The 25,134-nt window shown below is 41.9% G+C and overlaps 3 protein-coding genes and 1 long non-coding RNA gene across 4 annotated transcripts; 3 read left to right on the top strand and 1 right to left on the bottom strand.

Moving 5' to 3' along the window:
- Positions 1–3,254: 3,254 nt before the first annotated feature.
- On the top strand, positions 3,255–6,071 carry LOC115669335 (protein EDS1L-like). Its single transcript, XM_056314901.1, has 3 exons — positions 3,255–3,611; positions 4,286–5,029; positions 5,160–6,071. The coding sequence occupies exons 1-3, from the start codon at positions 3,291–3,293 to the stop codon at positions 5,856–5,858; spliced, it is 1,764 nt and encodes a 587-aa protein (XP_056170876.1). The 5' UTR covers positions 3,255–3,290; the 3' UTR covers positions 5,859–6,071.
- On the bottom strand, positions 6,019–7,035 carry LOC130139007 (uncharacterized). Its single transcript, XR_008817248.1, has 2 exons — positions 6,620–7,035; positions 6,019–6,403 (listed from the first exon to the last, which is right to left on the bottom strand). It is a non-coding gene; the product is annotated as an uncharacterized LOC130139007 (long non-coding RNA).
- A 3,500-nt stretch (positions 7,036–10,535) lies between these two features.
- LOC115665713 (protein EDS1L-like) lies at positions 10,536–13,401 on the top strand. Its single transcript, XM_056314900.1, has 3 exons — positions 10,536–11,009; positions 11,651–12,427; positions 12,555–13,401. The coding sequence occupies exons 1-3, from the start codon at positions 10,677–10,679 to the stop codon at positions 13,269–13,271; spliced, it is 1,827 nt and encodes a 608-aa protein (XP_056170875.1). The 5' UTR covers positions 10,536–10,676; the 3' UTR covers positions 13,272–13,401.
- A 6,888-nt stretch (positions 13,402–20,289) lies between these two features.
- LOC130138947 (protein EDS1L-like) lies at positions 20,290–23,226 on the top strand. The gene is made up of 3 exons (XM_056314629.1): positions 20,290–20,801; positions 21,450–22,199; positions 22,330–23,226. Exons 1-3 carry the CDS (start codon positions 20,466–20,468, stop codon positions 23,035–23,037), a joined length of 1,794 nt encoding a protein of 597 aa, XP_056170604.1. The 5' UTR covers positions 20,290–20,465; the 3' UTR covers positions 23,038–23,226.
- Positions 23,227–25,134: the final 1,908 nt, after the last annotated feature.

Genomic DNA, 25,134 nt, shown 5'->3' with positions numbered 1-25,134 from the left:
GAGAGGCAAACTGATATCAGAACTAACCAATGTTATCGTCTTAAACCAGATCACGAACCTTCCCTAATTGGTTATCAGAGTACCCCCAACGGAAAGTGGCCGCAGTTTTGCATCTGAAACTTTCAAACTTCCTATAAGAGCATGTCAGCAAAAGTTATCCCACAAAAGCGACAAAGAAAAAACAAATACTAATTAGTAAGCACACCAAAGCAAAAGCAATTTGAACTTCTTCTATTACTACGAAACATGTGCCATCTCCTATGCTTCAATTAAAGCTAATCCTATGCAGGCAAATGCATTGCTCCATAGACTATTCAAATAACTGCAACATTCATGCCCGGGTCGACTACATTGTAGAATGAGGAACCGAGCCAATAGCATCAAGAGCACAAACAAAATGAGCATTCATGATTCAAGTCTTTACGCCGCTGACCAGAAGGCAAACCACGAGCAACAACTTGCAACAGGAGACGCAACATTCTTGAACACTGGGTAAGTTAACATGAGACAATAAGGCTCTTAACCGGCAATTTTCCTCATCATCGAGACATTATTTGTATCACCTGTTTCAGCAAGCGAAAGTTCCATCTTGGCTCAAAACCCATTCAGCTGAAGCCCGTTCAGGGAACGAAAAAAGCTTTTTTAAACTGCAGATTCACGAGAGAGGGAGCAAGTTTAGCACAAACCTACTCAACGCACGAACAATTGGAACTCAATTGGGATTCTTCGAGACAAGGACTCATCAATCCTATAGCATCAATGTAGTCACCGTGATGTCCTCTCGCTTAGAACCGAAACTGAGTCTGACAAGAAAAGCACACACAGTTACGCGTACCCTCTTACCACATCCCTCAACCAACCGGCATTCCGCTCCTCCCCCAATCCGTCAGCTCCCTTTCTCTTGCCGCCCACCATCGCTCCTCCTCTCCTCTTCTCCGACCGCCGCCTCCGACTTGGGTGATGTCTCTCTCTCTCTCTCTCTCTCTCTCCGCTTTCTTAAACGTCACGGCTCCTTCGCGATCGCAGCTCCGCCGTAAATCGGAGCGCTGCTGTCTCTACCGTCCAAATGGTGGGTGATTTCGGTGCGGCAGATGCAGCAGCAGCAGCAGCAGCAGCAGAAGAAGAACCAGAAAGGGCGGTTATGGGCCGTGGGCCAGCTGGACTATCTCGTTTGGGCCCTTGATCAGCCCATTTCGGATCTTGAAGAGGAGCACGTTCGTGGGCCTACAATCGGGTACGAAATGGCCCGAATTGGGGGGGGGGGGGGGGTGGATTTATCATCGTCGGTGTGATGCTAGTTTTAGTGTCCACTTGATTAATTGACTATGTCATAAGGAATCCCCTTTTGTTCTATCTTTTCGTCTTTTTAAAAATGGTCATCTGAAAGTGCTTCACATGTTCATCGGCAAAATTGTCAAAAAAATTCATAGACTTATTGTACGGTTGCCAATTCAGTTCTAAACCTTTCAACTGTGTTAATTTAAGTCATAAACCTTTCAATTGCGTCAATTTAGTCACAAACCTTATGATGATTTGTCAATTTAATCCTAAATCTTTTAATAATTCATCAATGTAGTCATTCCAGCCAATTATCCAAATAATAATAGGTTTATGACTAAATTGATAAATCTTCAAAATGTTTATGACTAAATTGACATAATTGAAAGGTTCATAACTAAATTGATAAATTTTCGAAAGGTTGAAGACTAAATTGAAATAATTAAAAGGCGTAAGGCTGAATTGACTATCGTATAATAATTTTAGGATATCCCATGTTGATCAAAATACCAAAGTAAAAACATTTGTTTAACCCGAGATGTTTCCTGGCAAATGTCTTGTTGACCCGACAATTGCTCTTGGTCATCCAGTCGTTGAAGACTTGCCAATCTTTTAACGTGGAAAGACGAGACTGATCGGATATCCATTCCCAGTTTGTACCGAGCAATGCACGTGTGCGGGACCAGGTTATGTTGACGGGGGTGCCGATTAATTTCAAAAAAAGACTTCACATTTACTTTTCATTTCTTTCTTTTATTTGATGAAAGTTGAAGCACGACTTTCATCAAAAGTCGAACGCCTTAAATTTTTTTTGAATGCATACGAATATATTTGCTATACGAAATCATTTTAAAAAATTCGGTATTTCGAGTTATAAAAGAAAGGCGATCCTCGACCTTTTCTTTAAAAGTTAAAAACTACAATCAATGAATGCTAGTTAAAAAAATTGGTGATCCCCCACGCTCACCCGACTCCCACCTCGAGGCATAACCCCAATTGTCCTGTGCGGGGTGAAAACATTTAATCGGATGGATTACACCATGTGGTAGCGACGATGTTGTGTAGCGATCGATTATCATTACTCGCGTGCCATAAATCTTATCAAACTTAGCGCAATACACGAGCGCATCTTAATTTTTAATTGGCTGCACATGAGGTATCTGTCACGTAAATTATATCTTGAAACGAAAACATGTTACTTCTTATTTGTTTTCTCGTTATTTTTGAAGAGCTTGAAATGTGATTTTTATGACAAAGTATCATTCCTATGTTATTTTCGTCATTTATTGGTATTTCAAGTTAGAAAAGGAAGGGAATCCTCATCTTTTTTTTTAAAATAGGTGATCCCCGTTCATATCCGACCATTGTGATCGTTTGAAGGGTTCGGAACATGGCTTTTGATCAAGAGCCAAGCACCTAAAGTTGTATGAAATCATATACATTCTTATCTTATCTTTTGGTATATTAAATTCTTAAAGTTAGAAAAGAAAGGTGATCCCTACTTTTTTAAGTAGGTATTCCCGCACTCCCACGCGACCCCACCTTGATGTTACCGACCTAAACCAGAATTGTCTCCTACCTACCCCAGATAACTATGCTCCTATTGCATAATTTCTCTATCAAACTTGCATTTACTAATTGAAAACCAAAACAATTTGCTTGTTTTTTTTTTATCCATTGACTCAACCACCCACCTTCACGGACAAGTCAATAATAATAATTCGAGCCACTAGAAGCGCGCTCAATTGCCCAAAACACCCATCGCCGGCCTCACTCCCTATTCCACCAATCACAGCCGCTCGATGTGGAGACTCACTGGGGCCCACCCACGTGATCATCTAGGCTTTGGCGTTCCAGTTGGCCCCACCGGAACGATCATGGAAGGGACATTTTGAGTAAGAACTTGAACCAACTCCATTTGGCCTATATCTTCCCTCTCCCATCCATACCATCCGACGAGTACATTTTGCGAGCTCACGTAGAAGGACATACACACTTGCGCACAGACCACGATGGACAGCAATCTTGGCATCGCAAAGGAAGTGATCGTGGAAGCCTTGGCTGCGTCCATGGAACCTGGTACGAATCCAGAGGAGCTGAAGATTCGCCGTAGCTCTTCGCAGGTGATCGTGGCGTTGCCTAAATCGTGGTCTCCGGAGCATTGGTTCCCTCAAGACAGCGAAGCCAAGCCTTTCGGAGATACCCCGATCGGCCGTGAGAAGTTCCGATCTCTCAGGACAATCGGCAAGGATGTGGACGCCACGGTCAACGGCGCATTCATGGCAAGATTCCTACGTATTCTGAACGATGAAAGTGGAAAGTTCCGCGCGGAGGTATTCTTGAATCCCGAATGATGCTCTGTTTCTGGCGTTGTTTCAATTGGTCGAAGAGTCCGTAGTATTTCTCAGACAGCATTTTTTAAGGCCATTTTTAGAGTTTTCCAAGTTTCATTTGAAGAGCAGAAAACTTGAGTGGTGCCCACTTTTGGCTTCTAGGCGTTCCTTACCGTGTCGAGTTCAGTCCATAGAAACTCTCACCGGAACACCATAGATCGGAAACTAGGAGCTTGCGCAAGTATATGCTCATGGCCACACACCCTCTACCATTGAAACTCTCATCCAGTTCTATACTCTTCCTAAAGTCATAGTATCTGACAGAAGATTTAGGTATATAGATCACGTAACATGGACGATCTGGTTTGCTTCAGTTTGCAATTTATCGTATGGGGTCATCAGCTTTTACCTTGTAAAAGAAAATCCCCCGTCGCTAATCCAGTATATATGATTATATGGGGTTTGTGTTGACTTTTTTATAGAAGTCTCCACTAATTGGAATTTGAAGAACGCTCTCTCCAAGTCCACTAGACAATAACCATAATATAGATGGTTTAGTTTAAATCTCTCTCAACTACCATTAGCAGTAAAAGGATGTTCATCATTGACCGAGCATCATCGAAGCAAAAATTGAACAGTCAGAAACGGAACCTGAATTTGTCTTTGATTTTCAGGTAAAAGAGGCAGTGGGGCACGATAAGCAAATAATATTTACAGGCCATTCATCGGGCGGTCCAATCGCGATATACACGACTGTTTGGTTCCTTGAGAAGTACATAAGATCCAACGAGAAGCAGACTCCCCGTCCTCTCTGTTTAACATTCGGATCCCCACTTACCACCGACCGCACCTTTTGCCATGCCATCCGGCGTGAGGGTTGGTCTGATTGCTTTGTCCATTTTGTTACGAAACTCGACATCGTTCCCAGGATTCTGCTTGCTCCTCCCTCCTCTACAAGGGAGTTGCTAGAAGAAATTTTCTCTTTCTCTGACCCACATCACAAAGCCAACCAAGCAAAATTGGCTACGTTATTTGTGAATGTGATGAAGAATACATCATGTGTTGCAAACTATGCAGCTTGCGAACTAACGGGAAGCAAACATACCTTATTTGACACCATGTCTAGATTCATCAAGCTAAGCCCTTACCGACCGTGTGGGAAGTATGTCTTTTGCACCGAGAATTGCGGGTTCGTGGTCGTGAAGAACCCGGATGCGGTTCTTCAACTGTTGTTTTACTCTTTACAGATCAAATCCGAAACAGAGCTTCAGAAGAGAGCAGAGGAAAGCTTCAAGGCCCATTGGAGATATGAAGGTGCATTAAACAGAAGCTTGGCCCCGCACAGTGTTGTTTGTTTGCAGAACCTCCGAGAATTGCCTCTCAGCTCAGATGATGCCGCACTAAATGACCTTAACCTGGTATAGTCGATATTTTTATCTGGTCCAAGGATTTTATGTGAAAAATGAACTGTATAGTTCCTTAATAATCTTTTACATTATTAAAAAAAGACAATTGAATATTTCACAATATATGATTTTGTGATTATAGTTCGCACCGGCGAGGCTGTGCCTTCGCGCCGCTGGAGAGTTGGAGAAGAAGAAACAGGATAACCAGAAAAGGATCGAAGGCAAAGTGGGCGAGATAGAGAGTGCCCTCAACGCATTAGAAAAGTACCGGACCACGAGCAAGGAGGGATATTACGATGCTTTCAAATTGCAAAAGGAGGAGGACGACTTCAAGGCTAACGTAAAGAGACTTGAACTGGCAGCTATTTGGGACGAGATCATTGAACTGCTAAGACATGATCGGCTCCCCGATGGATTTGAGGCAGATGAAAAATGGGTGGTTCTCGGCACGCGTTTTCGCCGACTTGTGGAGCCAATAGACATAGCCAACTACTATCGACACTCCAGGGATGATGTGGCAGGTCCTTACCTGGAGAAAGGAAGAAGGCCAAGTCGGTACAGATTTACACAAAAATGGCGAGAACACGCAGAGCATTTACAAGCAGATTCATCGGGTGAATCCTCCTTTTGGGCCAAGGTGGAGGAGCTGAAAAATAAACCATGGGAAAAAATAAGGAATGAGGTCTTGGATTTGGGGGCCCACCTTAAAAATTGGTGCGAAAAGGAGGAGGTGGAGAGTGATCTGTTCTCAAAAAAGAGCACACTCGTTGAGTGGTGGCAAGCTCTCTGTAAAGACCATGCTGAGTTGCACGGCATACTTCCGATACCACCTGTTGAGTGAGACTTGTATTGCTATTTCTCAATGTAGCAAAATACCCTTAATGTTTGTAAAACGTTTTGTTTGGGGATATGCATATTTATAAGCTTTCTTCACCGACATACTTTTATGAAAGTGGTAGATGCATAGACTCGTGTTCTCCATTTAATCCACACTCTTCGACTATTATCCAAAGTCACTTGATAGAGATTATTTCTTGGATTCTTCTGCACACAATGATGTGGGCTCCTTTCTATCTCTATCTCCAACTACTTCTATGAACAAAATATTTGTAAAGATTATTCTTGATAACTCTAGTAAAATTGATCATATTTTAACAGACCATAAGCTAAAGTCCTGCATCAAAAATACATGCCAAGCTGAAAATTCCGCATGCTGCTGAAAAGTAGTTTGAAAAGCCAGACCCAGCAACTGGCTAGCATCATGCAAAGAGGGTCGTACTCCTTTTCAGTTGATTGTCTCTGTAAAAGAAATGTCGCCAATGAAATAAATCACCCTTCAAAAAACAAGAGAGAACCTCTGAAGTCTTCTTCATGTCCCCGAAGATCCTAAACACAAAAGGAAAAAAGATGGAAGAAACGATAGAATTGCTCCAGTGAAGAGCTGATTCAAATGATATATACATTATCAAACCATGTAGAACTCCTTGTTTCTTATTAGACTCTGCAATATAGAGAAAAGACTAAAACTGATTGCAGAACCAACCAATAGCATTGCTGTAAAATCAATTAGTATGCCCTCTCTAATTGGTTGTCAAACAGTACCTCAATGCAAACTAGCCAGAGTTTTGCATCTAAAAGACATCAGCTTCCTATGTATTAGTGTCTATCAGCTAAGTCCACCGAACAAAATGGAGACAAAAACATTTTTGAATTGCCAAGGAGAGACAGAAAGGAATAGGCAAAACATTGCTGTACAAGATAAGAAAGGAGAACAAAGGCATGGCAAAGACCTGAGGGAATCCTAAGCGCAAGAAATACAGTTTGCCTATTGTAAGAACAAGAAAACGCCACATCTGCACATGTCCAAATGCATAAGCACGTGCAAGGAAGTGATAATGATGAAAGGGAGGCCGAGAATCGAGACTCAATCACAAAAGACGTACCACCTAAACTTCCAGCTTAAAGAACAGTGCATAAGACTGTTCACTCCGGAAAGTAACCAAAAATAAGATACATAAAAAAAACAGAACACACCTCTTTGTATGACATTAGATACATCCAGCCTTACTGTATGAAAGTACATTTCCCACATGCTTACCTGAACTTCAACTACTACCAAACATGTGCATAGTCATGTGCTTCAAAGCCAGAGTAATTCCTCAATCTGGCCACCAATTCCCGCATCACTCCATCAGCCTCTTAAGTGACTGCAAACATTTAAGCCAGATCGACTACATTTGTTGAACAAGGAACCAAACCAATAGCTTTATGTCAAAGTTGCCCAACGAGTCCTTCTTAGTTTTGAAGACCCATTTACAATCAATGGTCTTCGCACCATTAGGCAACTCAACCAAATCTCAGACTTCGTTAGATGCCATAGAACTCATCTCCTCCTTCGTTGCATTGTATCATAAAATTGGATTTATCATAACTCATGACTTGTAAAAACATTTTAGGATTAATCTCAGCTCCAACATTATAGTTATATTCTTGTAGATACACAATGTAATCACTAGGAATCTTCTTAACGTTGCATCAACATTCTTCTGAGAAGCATGTTGTTCAACAGTTTCTGGTAATTGATGAACATCTGATCTACCGAATCAATATTTGCATGTTGTGGAACTTCAGTGATTGGTTGGTCAATAGTCGGCTTGACCGGAGGATGTTATGAACAACAACCAATCTTTCCAAACAACAACTTCATCTGGAGTGCTAGCATCGATAGGAGCCAGTGGTTCATCTTTCCGAATAACATAATCAATGTCCATGCACCCCAATTGAAGAAAGATTAATTCCTTCCAAACTTTATGGTTGTCATCGTTTAACTCAAGAATATTGAAATTAGAAAAATTCACTGATGGTGAAACTGCTTAAAAAACAAACATGCTCATATCACAAAAATTTAAGGCAAATTTACATAAATCATGTTTTCACCAATATAAAACATGTCACAAGATATAATTTAAAACATCAACAAACTACATGTGGCCTAAGTTTCCAATTTAAATAGATTCATAATTAACTTATGAAAAAACTATCATATTACATTCCTTTTCTTAATCTTCGTGGGTGAATTAAAAAAAATAATATGATATTTCATTCTAATTTTCATTTAGTCCAATGTTCAATGTAGTTCCCGAACTTGAATTAATGGAAGCATAACATTGAACATTTTCATATAGTTTAGGGACTAACTTGAAAGTGTATCAAAAGTTTAAAGTCCACATCGAACAAATTAAAAGTTCAGGGTTAAAATTGCACATTGGGTTAATGTTTAGGGACCATATTGAACAAATTAAAAGTTTAAGGATCACATTACACATTGAGTCGAAATTCGGGGACTATTTGTATCATTACCCCTTTATTCCATGGGCCCAACCACTATCCAAGACAAGTCAATAATAAGTCGAGTCAACAAGCGCGCTCCATCGCCTAGAGCACCCATGCCGGCGTCTCACTCCCCATGCCACGAATCCCAGCGGCTCGACATGGAGAATCGCGAGGGTTCATGTGATCCGATGGTTGTGATCATTCGAGGATAAATTTGTCATCATAGGCGTGACAGTTCTCGATGCTAGTGTCCGATTAAACTAATTCTCATGTGATAAAACAAATCCCCTTTTCTCCCTCTTTATAGTTTATTTTTATTTAAATCTCTCTATAGTCCTCTAATGATTCCTTCACATGTTCGTCAAAAGACAAAAGTTACTACAAAACATTTTCTTAACCAGAGACCATTCCCGGCAGTCCTCAACACTGTCTTATTTAAGTTAAAGAGTAAAACCACCGAATACTTCACGGGTCAGCGACGACATTGTGTAACCTACTGATCACCACTATTGTTAACACATGTCTCGAGTTTAATCCCGTGAATAAATTCGATCCGAGATTAGTTGTTATTTGTTAAAGTTCGGTGAAGTCTAAGTCGGAGATTCCCTTACTGTTGGTGACAGAAAAGGAGATAACATAAGTCAAACTTTTAGTGGGACTCGGCAAACAGCAGTATATACTGACTAATATGCACATATTACAAGTCAGGGAAGGCTGCTGATCCACGTAGACTTGAAGTGGCCTTTGTGCGAAGTCTTGGTGGCCATCATTGATGAAGTGTGCGAAGTCTAGGTGGCCATCGTTGATGAAGTTGCAGCGTGGTCTTCGTGCCGTCCATGTCCAAAGAAGACTTGAAGCGCTGAACTGAGCGCTTGACGGAAGCCTTCGTAGAATTACATCCTGGCGTTTTCTTTGTGGGTGAGATCGGAGAAAAGGTACGAGTGATTTAGCCGATCAAATTCTTGTATGTATAAATTCCTTCGTGAGATCGAGAGATTATTTCGTGAGGAATTACGGAGCTAAACACTTCGTAAGTTATTGAGTGCAATTGAAGCTTGAGAAACAGTTAGAATGTTTGAGTGACTCGGGTGTAGTTGTAGTTGATTTATAATGGAATCCCGTGCTGCTCTCCCTGCGGACATAAATCACTACGACCGAACCACGTAAATCTGGTGTTCGATTTATTTTCTTATTATGTCTATTTCATTGTTCGATCGCTTGGCTTCCGCAACAGCTCGCGTGCTATGAAATTCGTCCTACTTGATGCCATGCGTGTATATATCTTATTCTTGATTGGCGATTGCATCACATGCCACCATCACAGGATATATTCGCCACATAAAATATATTCTAATGTCTTGATTCAAAAATATGTTACTTTTTAATTTTTGTAGAGTTCGGAACACGACTTTATCAAAAGCCAAACTCCTAGAGTCGCATGAAATCGGATACATTCTTTTCGTTATCATTTGATATATTATTTATTAAGTTAGAAAAGAAAGGGAATCACCAACTTTTTAAAGTAAGTGATTCCCATTAGGGGTGATCGGTTCCCGGTCCGGTCCGGTTCCAAGGTGGAACCGGGAACCGGACCAAGAGAACCGGTTCCCAATTTTGGGAACCGCGGACCGGACCGGTTGGTTCTAGGACCGGGAATCGGACTGGACCGCCGGTTCGGTCCAATGGAATCGGTAACTTAGAGTTTAGTTTTTTTTTTTTATTAAACACTTAAGGTTTGGTTCACATTTTACTAAATTTTGTCAATGAATTTATGTCAATGAAGTTCACTTAGGGTTTAATTCACATTTTACTAATTTTTATCAATGAATTTATAATAATGAAGTTCACTTAGAGTTTAGTTCACATTTTATTAATTTTTTTAAAGAAAAAAATAACAAAAATATATATTAAATAGTCGGTCCGGTCCGGTCGGTCCGTTCCTCCTTGGAACCGGGAACCGGACCACCCGGAAACCGGTTCCGCTTTTAGGAACCGGGAACCAGACCGATAGTTCCGAGAATCGGACCAAACCCGTCGGTCCGGTCCGGTCCGGTCCCGGTTTGGGCGGTCCAAGTTGCTCACCCCTAATTCCCACACGACCCCACCTTGATGGCTCCACGAAGAGATAACTAAGCTCATACTCCATTATTCTCCTCTGTAATGGATGCTTCCTAGTCTTTCCTCCATTGACCCAACCAACATCCAAAGACAAGTCAATAAGCCCCATTTTGTCTTCCCCTCCCCCCAGCTAACCTGTCAAGCAAGCACATTTTGCAGAGAGTAGCTCACATAGAAGAACATACACATCTACACACGCACACGCACCATGGAGAGAGATCTTGGCATCAAAGAGGAATTGATCGAGAAAGCCTTGTCTGTATCTATCCATGCTCATCAGAGCCCAGATCAGTGTCTCGTCGAAAGGGAGACTCCCGATTGCCCGTCGCAGGTCGTCGTGGCCTTCCGCGGATCATGGTCTCCGAATGACTGGTTCGCCGGAGACGGCAAAGCCAAGCCTTTCGGAGAGACCAAGGTCGACACTAAAATGTTCCCATCTCTCAAGGGCATCGGCAATAAAGTGGTCGCCACGGTCAACGCGGCATTCATGGCAAGATTCCTACGTATTCTGGACCATGAAAGTGGAAAGTTCCGCGAGGAGGTATTCTTGAATCCCGAATGATTCTCTGTTTCTGGCGTTGTTTCAATTGGTCGAAGAGTCCTTAGTATTTCTGAGACAGCATTTTTTATGGCCAATTTTAGAGTTTTCCAAGTTTCATTTGAAGAACAGAAAACTTGGGTGGTGCCCACTTTTGGCTTCAAGGCGTGCCTTACCGTGTCCAGTTCAGTCCATAGAAACTCTCACCGGAACACCATAGATCCGAAACTAGAGCTTGCGCAAGTATTTGCGCCCAGCCGCACACCCTCTACCATTGAAACTCTCATCCAGTTCTATACTCTTCCTCAAGTCATAGTATCTGACAGAAGATTTAGGTATTCGTAACACGCGAGATCTGGTCTGCTTCAGTTTGCAATTTACCATCTGGGGGGTCATTAGCTAGTCGAGTATATATGACTATGGGGTTTGTCTAGACTTTTCTATGCAAATAGGCTCCGTTAATTGGAATTTAGAGAACCCTCTCTCCAAGTGTTCGCGATTAGATAACAACAATAGCATAGATGGTTCAGATTAAATCTCTCTCGACCTACCCTTAGCAATAGAAGGGTTGTTCATCATTGACCGAGTATCAAAGCAAAAAATGAAGAGTCGGAAACAAACCTGGATTTGTCTTTGATTTTCAGGTGACAAAGGCGGTGGACAAGAATAAGCAAATAATATTTGCAGGCCATTCATCGGGCGGTCCAATTGCAATATGCGCGACCGTTTGGTTCCTTGAGGAGTACGTAAGATCAAATAAGAAGCAGACTCCTCCCCGTCCTCTCTGTTTGACATTCGGATCCCCACTGACCACCGACCGCACCTTTTGCCATGCCGTCCAGCGTGAGGGTTGGTCCGATTGCTTTGTCCACTTTGTTACGAAACTCGACATCGTTCCCAGGATTTTACTGTCTCCTCGCTCTTCCGCAACAGAGTTGCTACAAGAAATTCCCCCATTCTCCAACCAACAGCACAATGCCGATGAAGCAAAATTGGCTTCCTTATTTGTGAATGTGATGAAGAATGCATCAGGTGTTGCAAGCCATGCAGCATGCGTACTAACAGGAAGCAAACATACTTTATTCGACACCATGTCTAGATTCATCAAGTTAAGCCCTTACAGACCGTGCGGGAAGTATGTCTTCTGCACTGAGACTGGCAGGTTGGTGGTCGTGAAGAACCCGGATGCGGTTCTTCAACTATTGTTTTACTCTTTACAGATCGCGTCCGAAATAGAGCTTAAGAATAGAGCAAAGGAAAGCTTAAAGGCACATTGGACATATGAAGAGGCGTTAGCTAAAAGCTTGGCCGCACACAACGTAGTTTGTTTGAAGAACCTCCGAGAATTACCTCTCAGCTCAGATGACAGTGTAGATAGTAATGTCAAGACGGTTGGTGCTGCATTGAATGACCTTAACCTGGTATTGTCGATACTTTATCTGGTCCAGGAATTTTCTATGGAAAATGAACTCTCTAGTTTCCTGATAATCTTTAAATTATTAAGAAAATATAGTCAAATATTCACCATATATAATTTTGTGATTATAGAGCGCAACGGCTAGACTGTGCCTTCGTGCCGCTGGAGAGTTGGAGAAGCAGAAAGAGGACAACAAGAAAACGATCGAACGTAAGAAGGACGCCATAAACAAAGCCCTCAAAGCATTAGAAGAGTATCGGACCACGAGCGAGAATGACGGCGTGGGATATTATGATGCTTTCAAGACGCAAAAGAAGGAAGAAGACTTCAAGGCTAACGTAAAGAGACTTGAACTGGCAGCTATTTGGGACGAGATTATCGAAATGCTAAAACAGGAGCAGCTCCCCGATGAATTTGAGGCAGATAAAGAATGGGTGGAGCTCGGCACGTGCTTGCGCCGACTTGTGGAGCCAATAGACATAGCCAACTACTATCGACACATGAGGAATGAAGACGCAGGTCCTTACATGACGAAAGGAAGGCCGAGTAGGTACCACTATCCGCAAAGATGGCGAGAACATGCTAAGCAGTTGGATGCAGATTCAAGTGGTGAATCCTGCTTTTGGGCCGACGTGGAGGAGCTCAACATCGCAGTTACCAACAAGAAACCATGGACCGAAATAAAGGACAGGGTTTCGGATTTGGAGAAGAAACTGAAAAAATGGTACGATGACGAGGAGGTGAAGAAAGACGTGTTCTTAGTGAAGGGCACACTCGTCAAGTGGTGGCGCTCTCTCCCGGACAACCATCGGGAAAATTCCTGCATCAAAGGACTCATGCCAAGCTGAAAATTCCTTACTGCTGCAAATTTGCTTGAGAAGCCAGACCCAGTGACTGGCTGGCATCATTCTAAGAGTTGTCATTCCCCTTTTCAGTTGATTTTCTCTGTAAAATTAATGTCGTCAATGGAATAAACTGTTGGTTATGTCTTAAGGACCATTTTCGGTCATTTTTGTTCTGGTCTATTAGCTGGTTGTTTTTGTTTTACTTAGTCAACAAGATAGTAGGAGTTTGTTGTTTTCAATTCCTATTTTGTTGCTAGTTAGTGGTGTAGTGGTTTTTGTCAGTTACTAAGTTAGTGCAATTCAGTTTTCGTTGTTTAAAAAGAGCTATGTACTCTTCTCGTTTTTGAGAATGTGACAAGTGCATTTCCAGATCAATCTTCTCTTGTTCTTCTACATTTGAGAGCACATTCTCTGTAACAACAGAGAGCACATTCTGTGCAACAAAATTGGTATCAGAGCTTTATTGATCTTAAGGGACTTGTGAGAGAGTGCTAAATTCGAAGTAGAGCAAGAAAGATGGAACAAACTGGTGTACCTGCTGCCTCATTCTCAACCATCACAGCTCCAATCTTCGATGGAGACAACTACCAGGCATGGGCAGTGAAGATGCAAGCTTTCATGGAGGGTGCAGACCTATGGGAAGCTGTGGAAGAGGACTACGAGGTTGCTGATCTACCCAACAACCCAACTATCAATCAAATCAGGTACCATAAAGAGAGGGTAACCCGAAAAGCAAAGGCAAAATCTTGCTTGTTTTCTGCTGTCTCCTCGACCATATTTACTAGAATCCTGAAAAAAGATTCAGCACATGATATATGGAATTATTTAAAGGAAGAATATGAAGGGGATGAGAGAGTGAAAGGAATGAAGGTGCTGAACTTGTTAAGGGAGTTTGAAAGGCAGCAGATGAAGGAGAATGAGTCTGTGAAAGAGTTTGTTGATAGGCTAGTTGATATAGCCAATAAGATAAGGGTGCTAGGGACGGATGTAGATGATAAAAGGCTGGTTCAGAAGGTTTTGGTTGCAGTGCCTGAAAGGTTTGAAGCAACCATTGCTTCCCTTGAGAACACTAAGGACATTTCAGACATCAAACTTGCTGAAGTCCTAAGTGCTCTACAGGCTCAGGAGCAAAGAAGGCTTATGAGGAAAAATGAGCCTATCGAAAGTGCTCTGCAAGCCAAGCTGAAGCTGCATAGTGCAGAAAAGGGAAGAGGATGGAACCAAAATAGAAGACATGTTGAGGCCAATCATAGTCATAGTCAGGGAGGTTCAAGCAGTGGTGGATATGACAGGAAGTGGAATGCAGTTCCATGCAAGCATTGCGGGAAGAAAAATCATCCTCATTTCAAGTGTTGGAAGAGACCAGATGTGAAGTGCAGGAGGTGTCACAAGATGGGCCATGTTGAGGCCATTTGCAGGGAGAAGCATCAGCAACAGCAAGCTGAAGGTCAAACTGCAGTAGCCAGTGAAGTGGAGCACCTGTTTGTTGCCTCCTGCTTCATCTCAAATGCATCTAGAGATGGATGGCTCGTGGACAGTGGATGCACCAACCATATGACAGGTAATGAAGGATTATTTAGCAATTTAGACAAATCTGTGAAGTCTAAAGTCAGGATTGGCAATGGAGAACGCATAGAAGTAGAAGGCAAAGGTGATGTAGTGCTTGAAGGTCCTGGTGGTGTTAAGCTTATCACAGAGGTTATGTTTGTGCCAAAGATAGATCAAAACCTGCTGAGTGTGGGTCAGTTAGTAGAGAAGGGGTTGAAGGTCGTGTTTGAGAAGAGTGAGTGTGCCATAGGAGATGAGAATGGTCACATCCTTTTCAGGATTCCTATGAGGAACAAGTGTTTTACATTTGATCCAGTTGATGAGAATTTTGAAGCCATGAAAAGTATACAAGATGAGGAGGAGTTATGGCATAGAAGACTGGGTCATTTCCATAGCAAGGGGCTGCAATACTTGCAGCAAAATGAAATGGCAGTGGGGCTACCTATGTTGCAGAAGGAAGTAACTGGCTGTAGAGCATGTTTACAAGGCAAGCAAGTGAGGATTCCTTTCAAGAGGTCAAATTGGAGGGCCAGTGAAAAGCTGCAACTAATCCACACAGATGTGTGTGGTCCAATGCCAGAAGAATCACTGAACGGCAGCAAATACCTCATCACTTTCATAGATGACTGCACTAGAATGTGTTGGGTGTACTTCATGAAGAATAAGGCTGAAGTTAATGAGATTTTTTTGAGGTTCAAAAGAGAAGTAGAGAAGGAGAGTGGCTGTAATATCAAGACAATTAGGTCAGACAATGGAGGAGAATACACCTCAGGCAGTTTCAGGACTATATGTGATGATGCAGGGATCAAGCACCAGCTCACTGTGCCATACACTCCACAGCAAAATGGAGTGAGTGAAAGGAAGAACAGAAGTATCATGGAGATGGCCAGATGCATGCTACACGAGAAAGAACTCCCTAAGAAGTTCTGGGCTGAGGCTGCCAACACTGCAGTCTTCCTTCTGAACAGACTGCCCACTAAAGCTCTCAACAAACAGACACCATTTGAAGCATGGCATGGATATAAGCCTAAGGTGAGTAACCTGAAAGTGTTTGGCTGCATTTGCTATTCACTGGTTCCTTCTGTTAAGAGAGATAAGCTTGATCCAAGAGGAAAAGCATGTATCTTTGTGGGGTATAGTTTGCAATCTAAGGCTTATAGAGTTTATCATCCTGCTAGCAACCAGGTTGTGGTGTGTAGAGATGTGAGTTTTATGGAAGATAAGAAGTGGGGCCGTGCAGTGGAAGGTGGCAAATGAGGAGGTAGTGCCATTGCGGGTTGAACCAAATGAAGTGGAAGTCGAGGATCTAATTGATCATGTTCTGCGAGAGGCACTAGATCTCTTCTTGAAATCTATGAGAGATGCAATACGGCTATGCTTGAACCAGCTAGCTATAAGGAAGCAAGTAAAGATGTGAAATGGTGTCTTTGCAATGGAAGAAGAAATCAGAATGATTGAAAAAAACCAGACATGGGATCTAGTTGAGAGGCCCAGAAGCAGAAAGGTGATTGGAATGAAGTGGGTATTCAGGACAAAGTTGAATCCTGATGGCTCAATACATAAGTACAAAGCAAGACTTGTTGTCAAAGGCTATGCGCAAGTATGGGGGGTAGACTACTCTGAAACCTTTGCTCCAGTGGCAAGGTTGGATACCATAAGAATGCTGCTAGCAGTTGCTGCACAAAAGGGCTGGCAAGTATTTCAGCTGGATGTGAAGTCAGCCTTCTTGAATGGAGAGCTAGTGGAGGAGATATATGTTGAGCAGCCTGATGGCTTTGTAGTTAGAGGCAAGGAAGATTACGTGTACAAGTTGAGGAAAGCCTTGTATGGCTTGAAGCAGGCTCCAAGAGCCTGGTATAGTAAAATTGATAAGCATCTGCAAGAACTTGGGTTTAAAAAAAGTTTGAGTGAAGTGACTCTATATGTGAAGAAGGGTGTGGAAGGTGTAACTATTGTCTCTCTTTATGTTGATGATCTTTTGGTTACTGGTGATTGTGAAGAGCAGATTGCAGAACTAAAGAGAGGGCTGATGAAGCAGTTTGAAATGACTGATCTTGGACTAATGTCCTTCTTTTTGGGAATGGAGGTGCAGCAGAGGAAAGGCGAGGTATTCATCTATCAAAGAAGATATCTAAGAGAGATCTTAAAGAGGTTTGAGATGGAATGTAGAAGTGTGAACACTCCTATGAATCTAAAGGAGAAGCTGCAGAAGACTGAAGGAGCTGAGCCTGCTGATGAAGGTTTTTACAGAAGTTTAGTCGGTTGCTTGATGTATCTAACTGCAACAAGACCAAATATCCTGTATGCAGTAGGTGTGCTTTCAAGATTCCTAAGTTGTGCTGGTGAAGAACACTTGGTAGCTGCAAAAAGAGTGATTAGATACTTGAAAGGCACTCAGTCATTTGGTGTCAAGTTTACTGAAGTGGACAATTGCAGGTTGCAAGGCTTTGCTGATAGTGATTGGGCTGGTTCAGTCGAGGATATGAGGAGTACAAGTGGTTTTTGTTTTACTTTGGGATCTGCATGTTTCACCTGGAGCTCAAAGAAACAAGAAGTGGTTGTTCGACCCACGCAGGCGAGTTTCTAGCGGCTCTTCGCGCGACCAATCATGCAATATGGTGAGAAAGCGATGCGGGATCCGGAAATGGAAGTTGAAGGACCAACCGAGATACTTGTGGACAACCAAGCTGCACTAGCCATATCTCAAAACCCTGTCTTTCACGGGAGAACCAAGCATTTCAAGATCAAGTTCTACTATCTGAGGGAAGTGCAACAAGAAGGTGAAGTGAAGCTACTCTATTGCAAGACAGAAGATCAGGTGGCCGATGTGTTTACTAAGCCACTGCAAGCAAGCAGACTTGAGTTACTGAAGAAGAAGGCTGGAATGTGTTCTGCTCCTTAAGCCAAAGAGGAGTATGTTGGTTATGTCTTAAGGACCATTTTCGGTCATTTTTGTTCTGGTCTGTTAGCTGGTTGTTTTTGTTTTACTTAGTCAAAAAGATAGTAGGAGTTTGTTGTTTTCAGTTCCTATTTTGTTGCTAGTTAGTGGTGTAGTGGTTTTTGTCAGTTACTAAGTTAGTGCAATTCAGTTTTCGTTGTTTAAAAAGAGCTATGTACTCTTCTCGTTTTTGAGAATGTGACAAGTGCATTTCCAGATCAATCTTATCTTGTTCTTCTACATTTGAGAGCACATTCTCTCTAACAACAGAGAGCACATTTTGTGCAACATAAACTGCCCTTCAAAAGACAGGAGAGAAACTCTGAAGTCCTCTTCATGTCCCCGAGGATCATAAACACAAAAAAGGAAAAAAGATGAAAGAATCGATTAAATTGCTCCAGAGAAGATGGGCCATGCAGAACTCCTTCGTATTCTTGTTAGTCTCTGCAATATAGACACAAAGACCAAAACTGATTGCATAACTAAGCAATAGCATCGCTGTAAAATCAGATAACATAATAATTGGTTGTCAAAGAGTACCTGAATGTAAACTAGCCAGAGTTTTGCATTAAAGACTTCAACTTTCTATTTATAGATGTGTCAGCTAAGTCCACCCCACGAAATGGACACAAAAACATTTTTGAATTGCCAAGCAGAGACAGAAAAGAACGGGCAAAACATTGATGGGGTGAGTGTTTTAGAAGTCCTAAAACTAGTCGTGAAAGTGCGTCCTAAAACTTTTAAAAGGTTCAATTGAGTCCTAAAACTTGTCACGAAATTACAATTGAGTTCTAAAACTTTCAAAAAGTACAATCGAGTTCTAAAACTTATCAAATCGATCTAATCAAGTTCTTCCGTTGATTGCACTTTTTGAAAGTTTTAAGACTCGATTGCACTTTCGTGACAAGTTTTAGGACTTGATTGCACTATTTAAAAGTTATATGACTTAATTGCACTTTTATGACAAATTTTAAAAATTTTAGTGCACTTATTCCAACATCGATATGCAAGAGGAAGAGAGGAGAAAAAAGGCATAACTCAAGAAATACAGTTTGCCGAAGCTCCAGATGGCATAAGCACGTGCAAGGAAGTGAGGATGACGAAAGTGAGGCAGAGACTCGAGATTTAGTTACAAAATACGAACGCCAGACAAAAAAAAGCAAAGGACACAAGAAAACACATGCGCAGTTTGAAACCAACCGCCAGGATTGATTCAAGACAACCTTGACATAACATGTGTATTTGAAGCAAAAGGTCTATAATAACTCATCATGTTAAGCCTCTTTTGCCAGTTAAGTGCACCATCAAAAGGAAAACCACCGCTGATCTCATCAGCTGCAATTGGCAAAGAATTTGCTTTGGTAACAACATGCTCTCGAAGAGGTTGGACATCAGCATCATAAGCTAGGTGCTTACACCAATCATGATTAGCCCCAATTGGATCGCATAGGCCCATGGCCATGAAATTGGAGTACAAACTTGTCATCATGGGAGTGACGTTCTTGATGCTGTCGTCCATTCAACTAATTGTCATGCGATAATGTATCCCTTTGCTTCGCACGTTCTAACATTGCTTCGCACGTTCATCAAAAGAGAAAAAGTTAGTGCAGGACAATTTGTCCAACCCGAGAAGTTTCCTGGCAATATCTCATTGACCTGTCAAATTCTATTGGTCGTCCCCTGGTGGAAGACTTCTGTATTGAAGAATACACGTGGGGGCCAGATTGTGTTGATGGGATACTTATGAATTCCAAAAATCGACTTGGCATTTTACTTTTAATTTTCTTTACGACGACTTTGAAAGGTCGAACACCTAAATTTTTTTAAAGCATATTCGCTGTATGAAATCATTTTTTAAAAAAAAAAAACCGGTATTTTGAGTTATTAAAATAAGGCAATCCCCAACAAGTTGGTTTTTAAGTTAAAAGAGTAAAACCAACAAACACTAGTCGGTGATTTTCTCCTCCCGCTTACGAGTGTCAATGGGTCGGGTCGGATTTTTATAATACCCTAACTAACTGGAAACCTACAGGGTCCCGCTTGACCCCGTCTAATATCTCCAACCATAACCCAATATATCCCACGTCAGGAAAAAATATCATTGGTAGTGACGACGTTGTGTAACCAATGGATCACCACTGTTCGCGTGTATCTCATAATACTTAGCTCCATGTGCAATTGCCTATTTTGAAAGCATGTTTCCTATTTCCTTTCTTTTCAGTTTTGAATTTGAAATACGACTTTTATCAAAAGACGTACACCTAAAACCATATAAGAAATCATCTATGCATTTTTCACTTTTCTTGGTATTTTTAGGTTGGGAAAGAGAGCCAATCTCCAAAAAATTTAAAAAAAAAAAGGTGATTCCCACTCGGTGACCCCGCCTTAATGTCTCTAACCCAAAAAACGAATTGTCTCAAGCCTACCCAAGAGATAACTTAACTCCCATTACAGAAGTTACTTGTACTTACTAATTAGAAAGAAAAGAATATGCTTGTCTTTCCTCTATTGACCAAGTCCTCATCCAAGACAAGTCGACGATGGTTCGAGTCAATTAACAGCGCTCCATTGCCCAGAACGCCCATCACCTGCATCTCTCCCTATTCCATCTGGCCTATACGTCTTTCGTCCCCCAGCTAACCAAAGTCAACTAGCAAATTTTTGCAGAGAGAAAGCTCACGTAGAAGAACATAGACATTTACACGCAGACCATGGAGAGAGATCTTGGCATCAAAGCGGAAGTGATCAACAAAGCCTTATCAGTATCCATCACAGCTCATAAGAGCCCTGAGAAGCTGTGTCTCGTCAATTGGAAGATTCCCAATAGCCCCTCGCAGGTCATCGTGGCCTTCCCAATATCACGGTCTCTGGATGACTGGCTCGCCGGAGACAGCACAGCCAAGCCTTTCGGAGAGACCAAGGTCGACACTAAAATGTTCCCATCTCTCAAGAGCATCGGCAAGGATGTGGTCGCCACGGTCAACGGCGCATTCATGGCAAGATTCCTACGTATTCTGAACGATGAAAGTGGAAAGTTCCGCGCGGAGGTATTCTTGAATCCCGAATGATGCTCTGTTTCTGGCGTTGTTTCAATTGGTCGAAGAGTCCGTAGTATTTCTCAGACAGCATTTTTTAAGGCCATTTTTAGAGTTTTCCAAGTTTCATTTGAAGAGCAGAAAACTTGAGTGGTGCCCACTTTTGGCTTCTAGGCGTTCCTTACCGTGTCGAGTTCAGTCCATAGAAACTCTCACCGGAACACCATAGATCCGAAACTAGAGCTTGCGCAAGTATTTGCTCACAGCCGCACACCCTCTACCATTGAAACTCTCATCCAGTTCTATACTCTTCCTCAAGTCATAGTATCTGACAGAAGATTTAGGTATATAGATCACGTAACATGGACGATCTGGTTTGCTTCAGTTTGCAATTTACCGTTTGGGGGGTCATTAGCTAGTCGAGTATATATGACTATGGGGTTTGTCTAGACTTTTCCATGCACATAGGCTCCGTTAATTGGAATTTAGAGAACCCTCTCTCCAAGTGTTCGCGATTAGATAACAACAATAGCATAGATGGTTCAGATTAAATCTCTCTTGACCTACCCTTAGCAATAGAAGGGATGTTCATCATTGACCGAGTATCAAAGCAAAAAATGAAGAGTCGGAAACAAACCTGGATTTGTCTTTGATTTTCAGGTGACAAAGGCGGTGGACAAGAATAAGCAAATAATATTTGCAGGCCATTCATCGGGCGGTCCAATCGCAATATGCGCGACCGTTTGGTTCCTTGAGGAGTACGTAAGATCAAATAAGAAGCAGACTCCTCCCCGTCCTCTCTGTTTGACATTCGGATCCCCACTGACCACCGACCGCACCTTTTGCCATGCCGTCCAGCGTGAGGGTTGGTCCGATTGCTTTGTCCACTTTGTTACGAAACTCGACATCGTTCCCAGGATTTTACTGTCTCCTCGCTCTTCCGCAACAGAGTTGCTAAAAGAAATTGTCTCTTCCTCTGAACCGCATCACGAGCCCGTTTCAATTGACAACTTGGCTTCCCTTTTTTCGAATGTGATGAAGAATGCATCATGTGTCACAAGCCATGCAGCTTGTGAACTAACGGGAAGTAAACATACCTTATTTGACACCATGTCTAGATTCGTCAAGCTAAGCCCTTACCGACCATGCGGGAAGTATGTCTTTTGCACCGAGACTGGCAGGTTGGTAGTCGTGAAGAACCCGGATGCGGTTCTTCAAATGTTGTTTTACTCTTTACAGATTGACTCCGTAACAGAGCTTCAGAAGACGGCAGAGGGAAGCTTAAGGGCACATTGGGCATATGAAGATGCATTAAACAAAAGCTTGGCCCCGCACAGTGTTGTTTGTTTGGAGAACCTCCGAGAATTGCCTCTCAGCTCAGATGATGCCGCACTAAATGACCTTAACCTGGTATAGTCGATATTTTTATCTGCTCCAAGGATTTTATATGAAAAATGAACTGTATAGTTCCTTAATAATCTTTTGCATTATTAAAAAAAGATAATTGAATATTTCACAACATATGATTTTGTGATTATAGTTCGCACCGGCGAAGCTGTGCCTTCGTGCCGCTGGAGAGTTGGAGAAGAAGAAACTGGATAACCAGAGAAGGATGGAAGGCAAGATGGGCGACATAGAGAAAGCCCTCGTCGCATTAGAAAAGTACCGGACCGCGAGCGAGCAGGACGGCGTGGGATATTACGATGCTTTCAAATTGCAAAAGAAGGAGGAAGACTTCAAGGCTAACGTAAAGAGACTTGAACTGGCAGCTATTTGGGACGAGATCGTCGAATTGCTGAGACAGGAGCAGCTCCGGGATGGATTTGAGGCAGATGAAAAATGGGTGGTTCTTGGCACGCGGTTTCGCCGACTTGTGGAGCCAATAGACATAGCCAACTACTATCGACACTCCAGGGATGATGTGGCAGGTCCTTACATGAAGGAAGGAAGTAGGCCAAGTCGGTACAGATTTACACAAAAATGGCGAGAACACGCAGAGCATTTACAAGCAGATTCATCGGGTGAATCCTTCTTTTGGGCCAAGGTGGAGGAGCTGAAAAATAAACCATGGGAAAAAATGAGTAAGGACGTCTTGGATTTGGGGGCCCGTCTTAAAAAGTGGTACGAAAATAAGGAGGTGGAGAGTGATGTGTTCTTAAAAAAGAGCACACTCGTTGAGTGGTGGCAAGCTCTCTGCAAAGACCATGCTGAGTTGCACGGCATACTTCCGATACCACCTGTTGAGTGAGACTTGTATTGCTATTTCTCAATGTAGCAAAATACCCTTAATGTTTGTAAAACGTTTGTGTTTGGGGATATGCATATTTATAAGCTTTCTTCACCGACATACTCTTATGAAAGTGGTAGATGCATAGACTGCGTTCTCCATTTAATCCACACTCTTCGACTATTATCCAAAGTCACTTGATAGAGATTATTTCTTGGATTCTTCTGCACACAATGACGTGGGCTCCTTTCTATCTCTATCTCCAACTACTTCTATGAACAAAATATTTGTAAAGATTATTCTTGATAACTCTAGTAAAATGGATCATATTTTAACAGACCGTAAGCTAAAGTCCTGCATCAAAAATACATGCCAAGCTGAAAATTCCGCTTGCTGCTGAAAAGTAGTTTGAAAAGCCAGACCCAGCAACTGGCTGGCATCATGCAAAGAGGGTCGTACTCCTTTTCAGTTGATTGTCTCTGTAAAAGAAATGTCGCCAATGAAATAAATCACCCTTCAAAAAACAAGAGAGAACCTCTGAAGTCTTCTTCACGTCCCTGAAGATCCTAAACACACAAAAGGATAAAAGATGGAAGAAACGATAGAATTGCTCCAGTGAAGAGCTGATTCGAATGATACATACATTATCAAACCATGTAGAACTCCTTGTTTCTTATTAGACTCTGCAATATAGAGAAAAGACTAAAACTGATTGCAGAACCAACCAATAGCATTGCTGTAAAATCAATTAGTATGCCTTCTCTATTTGGTTGTCAACAGTACCTCAATGCAAACTAGCCAGAGTTTTGCATCTAAAAGACATCAGCTTCCTATGTATTAGTGTCTATAAGCTAAGTCCACCGCACAAAATGGAGCCAAAAACATTTTTGAATTGCCAAGGAGAGACGAAAGGAATAGGCAAAACATTGCTGTACAAGATAAGAAAGGAGGACAAAGGCATGGCAAAGACCTGAGGGAATCCTAAGCGCAAGAAATACGGTTTGCCTATTGTAAGAACAAGAAAACGCCACATCTGCACATGTCCAAATGCATAAGCACGTGCAAGGAAGTGATAATGATGAAAGAGAGGCAGAGAATCGAGACTCAATCACAAAAGATGCACCCCCTGAACTTCCAGCTTAAAGAACGGTGCATAAGATTGTTCACTCCGGAAAGTAACCAAAAAAAGAAATATAAAAAAAACAGAAAACACCTCTTTGTATGGCATTAGATACATCCGGCCTTACTGAATGAAAGTACATTTCCCATATGCTTACCTGAACTTCAATTACTACCAAACATGTGCATAGTCATGTGCTTCAAAGCCAGAGTCATTCCTAAAATAGAGGCAAATCTGGCCACCAATTCTCGCATCACTCCATCAACCTCTTAAGTGACTGCATACATTTAAGCCAGATCGACTACATTGTTGAACAAGGGACCAAACCAATAGCTTCAGAGCACCAGCCAGATAACCAAATCTTATCATTTACAATACAGAGATTGAATTATGAGGAAACTCCATCCAAACAAGTATATACGATTAGAAGTGCATAAAGTCCATACAAACAAAGATTCACAAATGGATTTCGATAATTTTTCTTTCGTCTTTCTCGAGGGGTCGACCCCTCAACCCTAAGCTACAAGTCCCAACCCCCAACTCCCCGCGACCACTAGGCCAACTGCCATAATTGTATCTCCACATAGTAATGAGAGCGGTATAGAATTTTTCACTTGAAGAACCCGTCTTACATACTTCCAGATGAAATACAGGTCCTATGAGGAAAATTATGAATCGCCTCCTACAATTGTCCTGTGACATTTTGAATCTTTCACCTTGATGTGATTATGCCTCTAGAAATAATCTGTTCACACTTGAGAAAGCGCATGCTCTCTTTAGGAAGATCTTAAGGGTTGATCTTAAGGAACATAAGTCTGATCTTACTTTTGCGATTCACATAATATGTATAGCTTCAGACAATGTTGTTCATACTAAATGAATGGATACACGTTAGCCATGCCACATCTGGCCTATCCAAATTATATTAGTAACAAACAAAGAACGCAAATTAGAGAAGAAACTAAATAAATGACAGCCTCTTGACTGTCAAATCACAA

Source organism: Syzygium oleosum, unplaced genomic scaffold (assembly GCF_021117445.2).
Source record: "Syzygium oleosum isolate NSW1041296 unplaced genomic scaffold, Sole_v2.1 Sole_v2.09, whole genome shotgun sequence".
Lineage (NCBI taxonomy): Eukaryota > Viridiplantae > Streptophyta > Magnoliopsida > Myrtales > Myrtaceae > Syzygium > Syzygium oleosum.
Note: the sequence above shows the minus strand (reverse complement) of the source record. Positions and strands in the feature narration are given on the sequence as shown.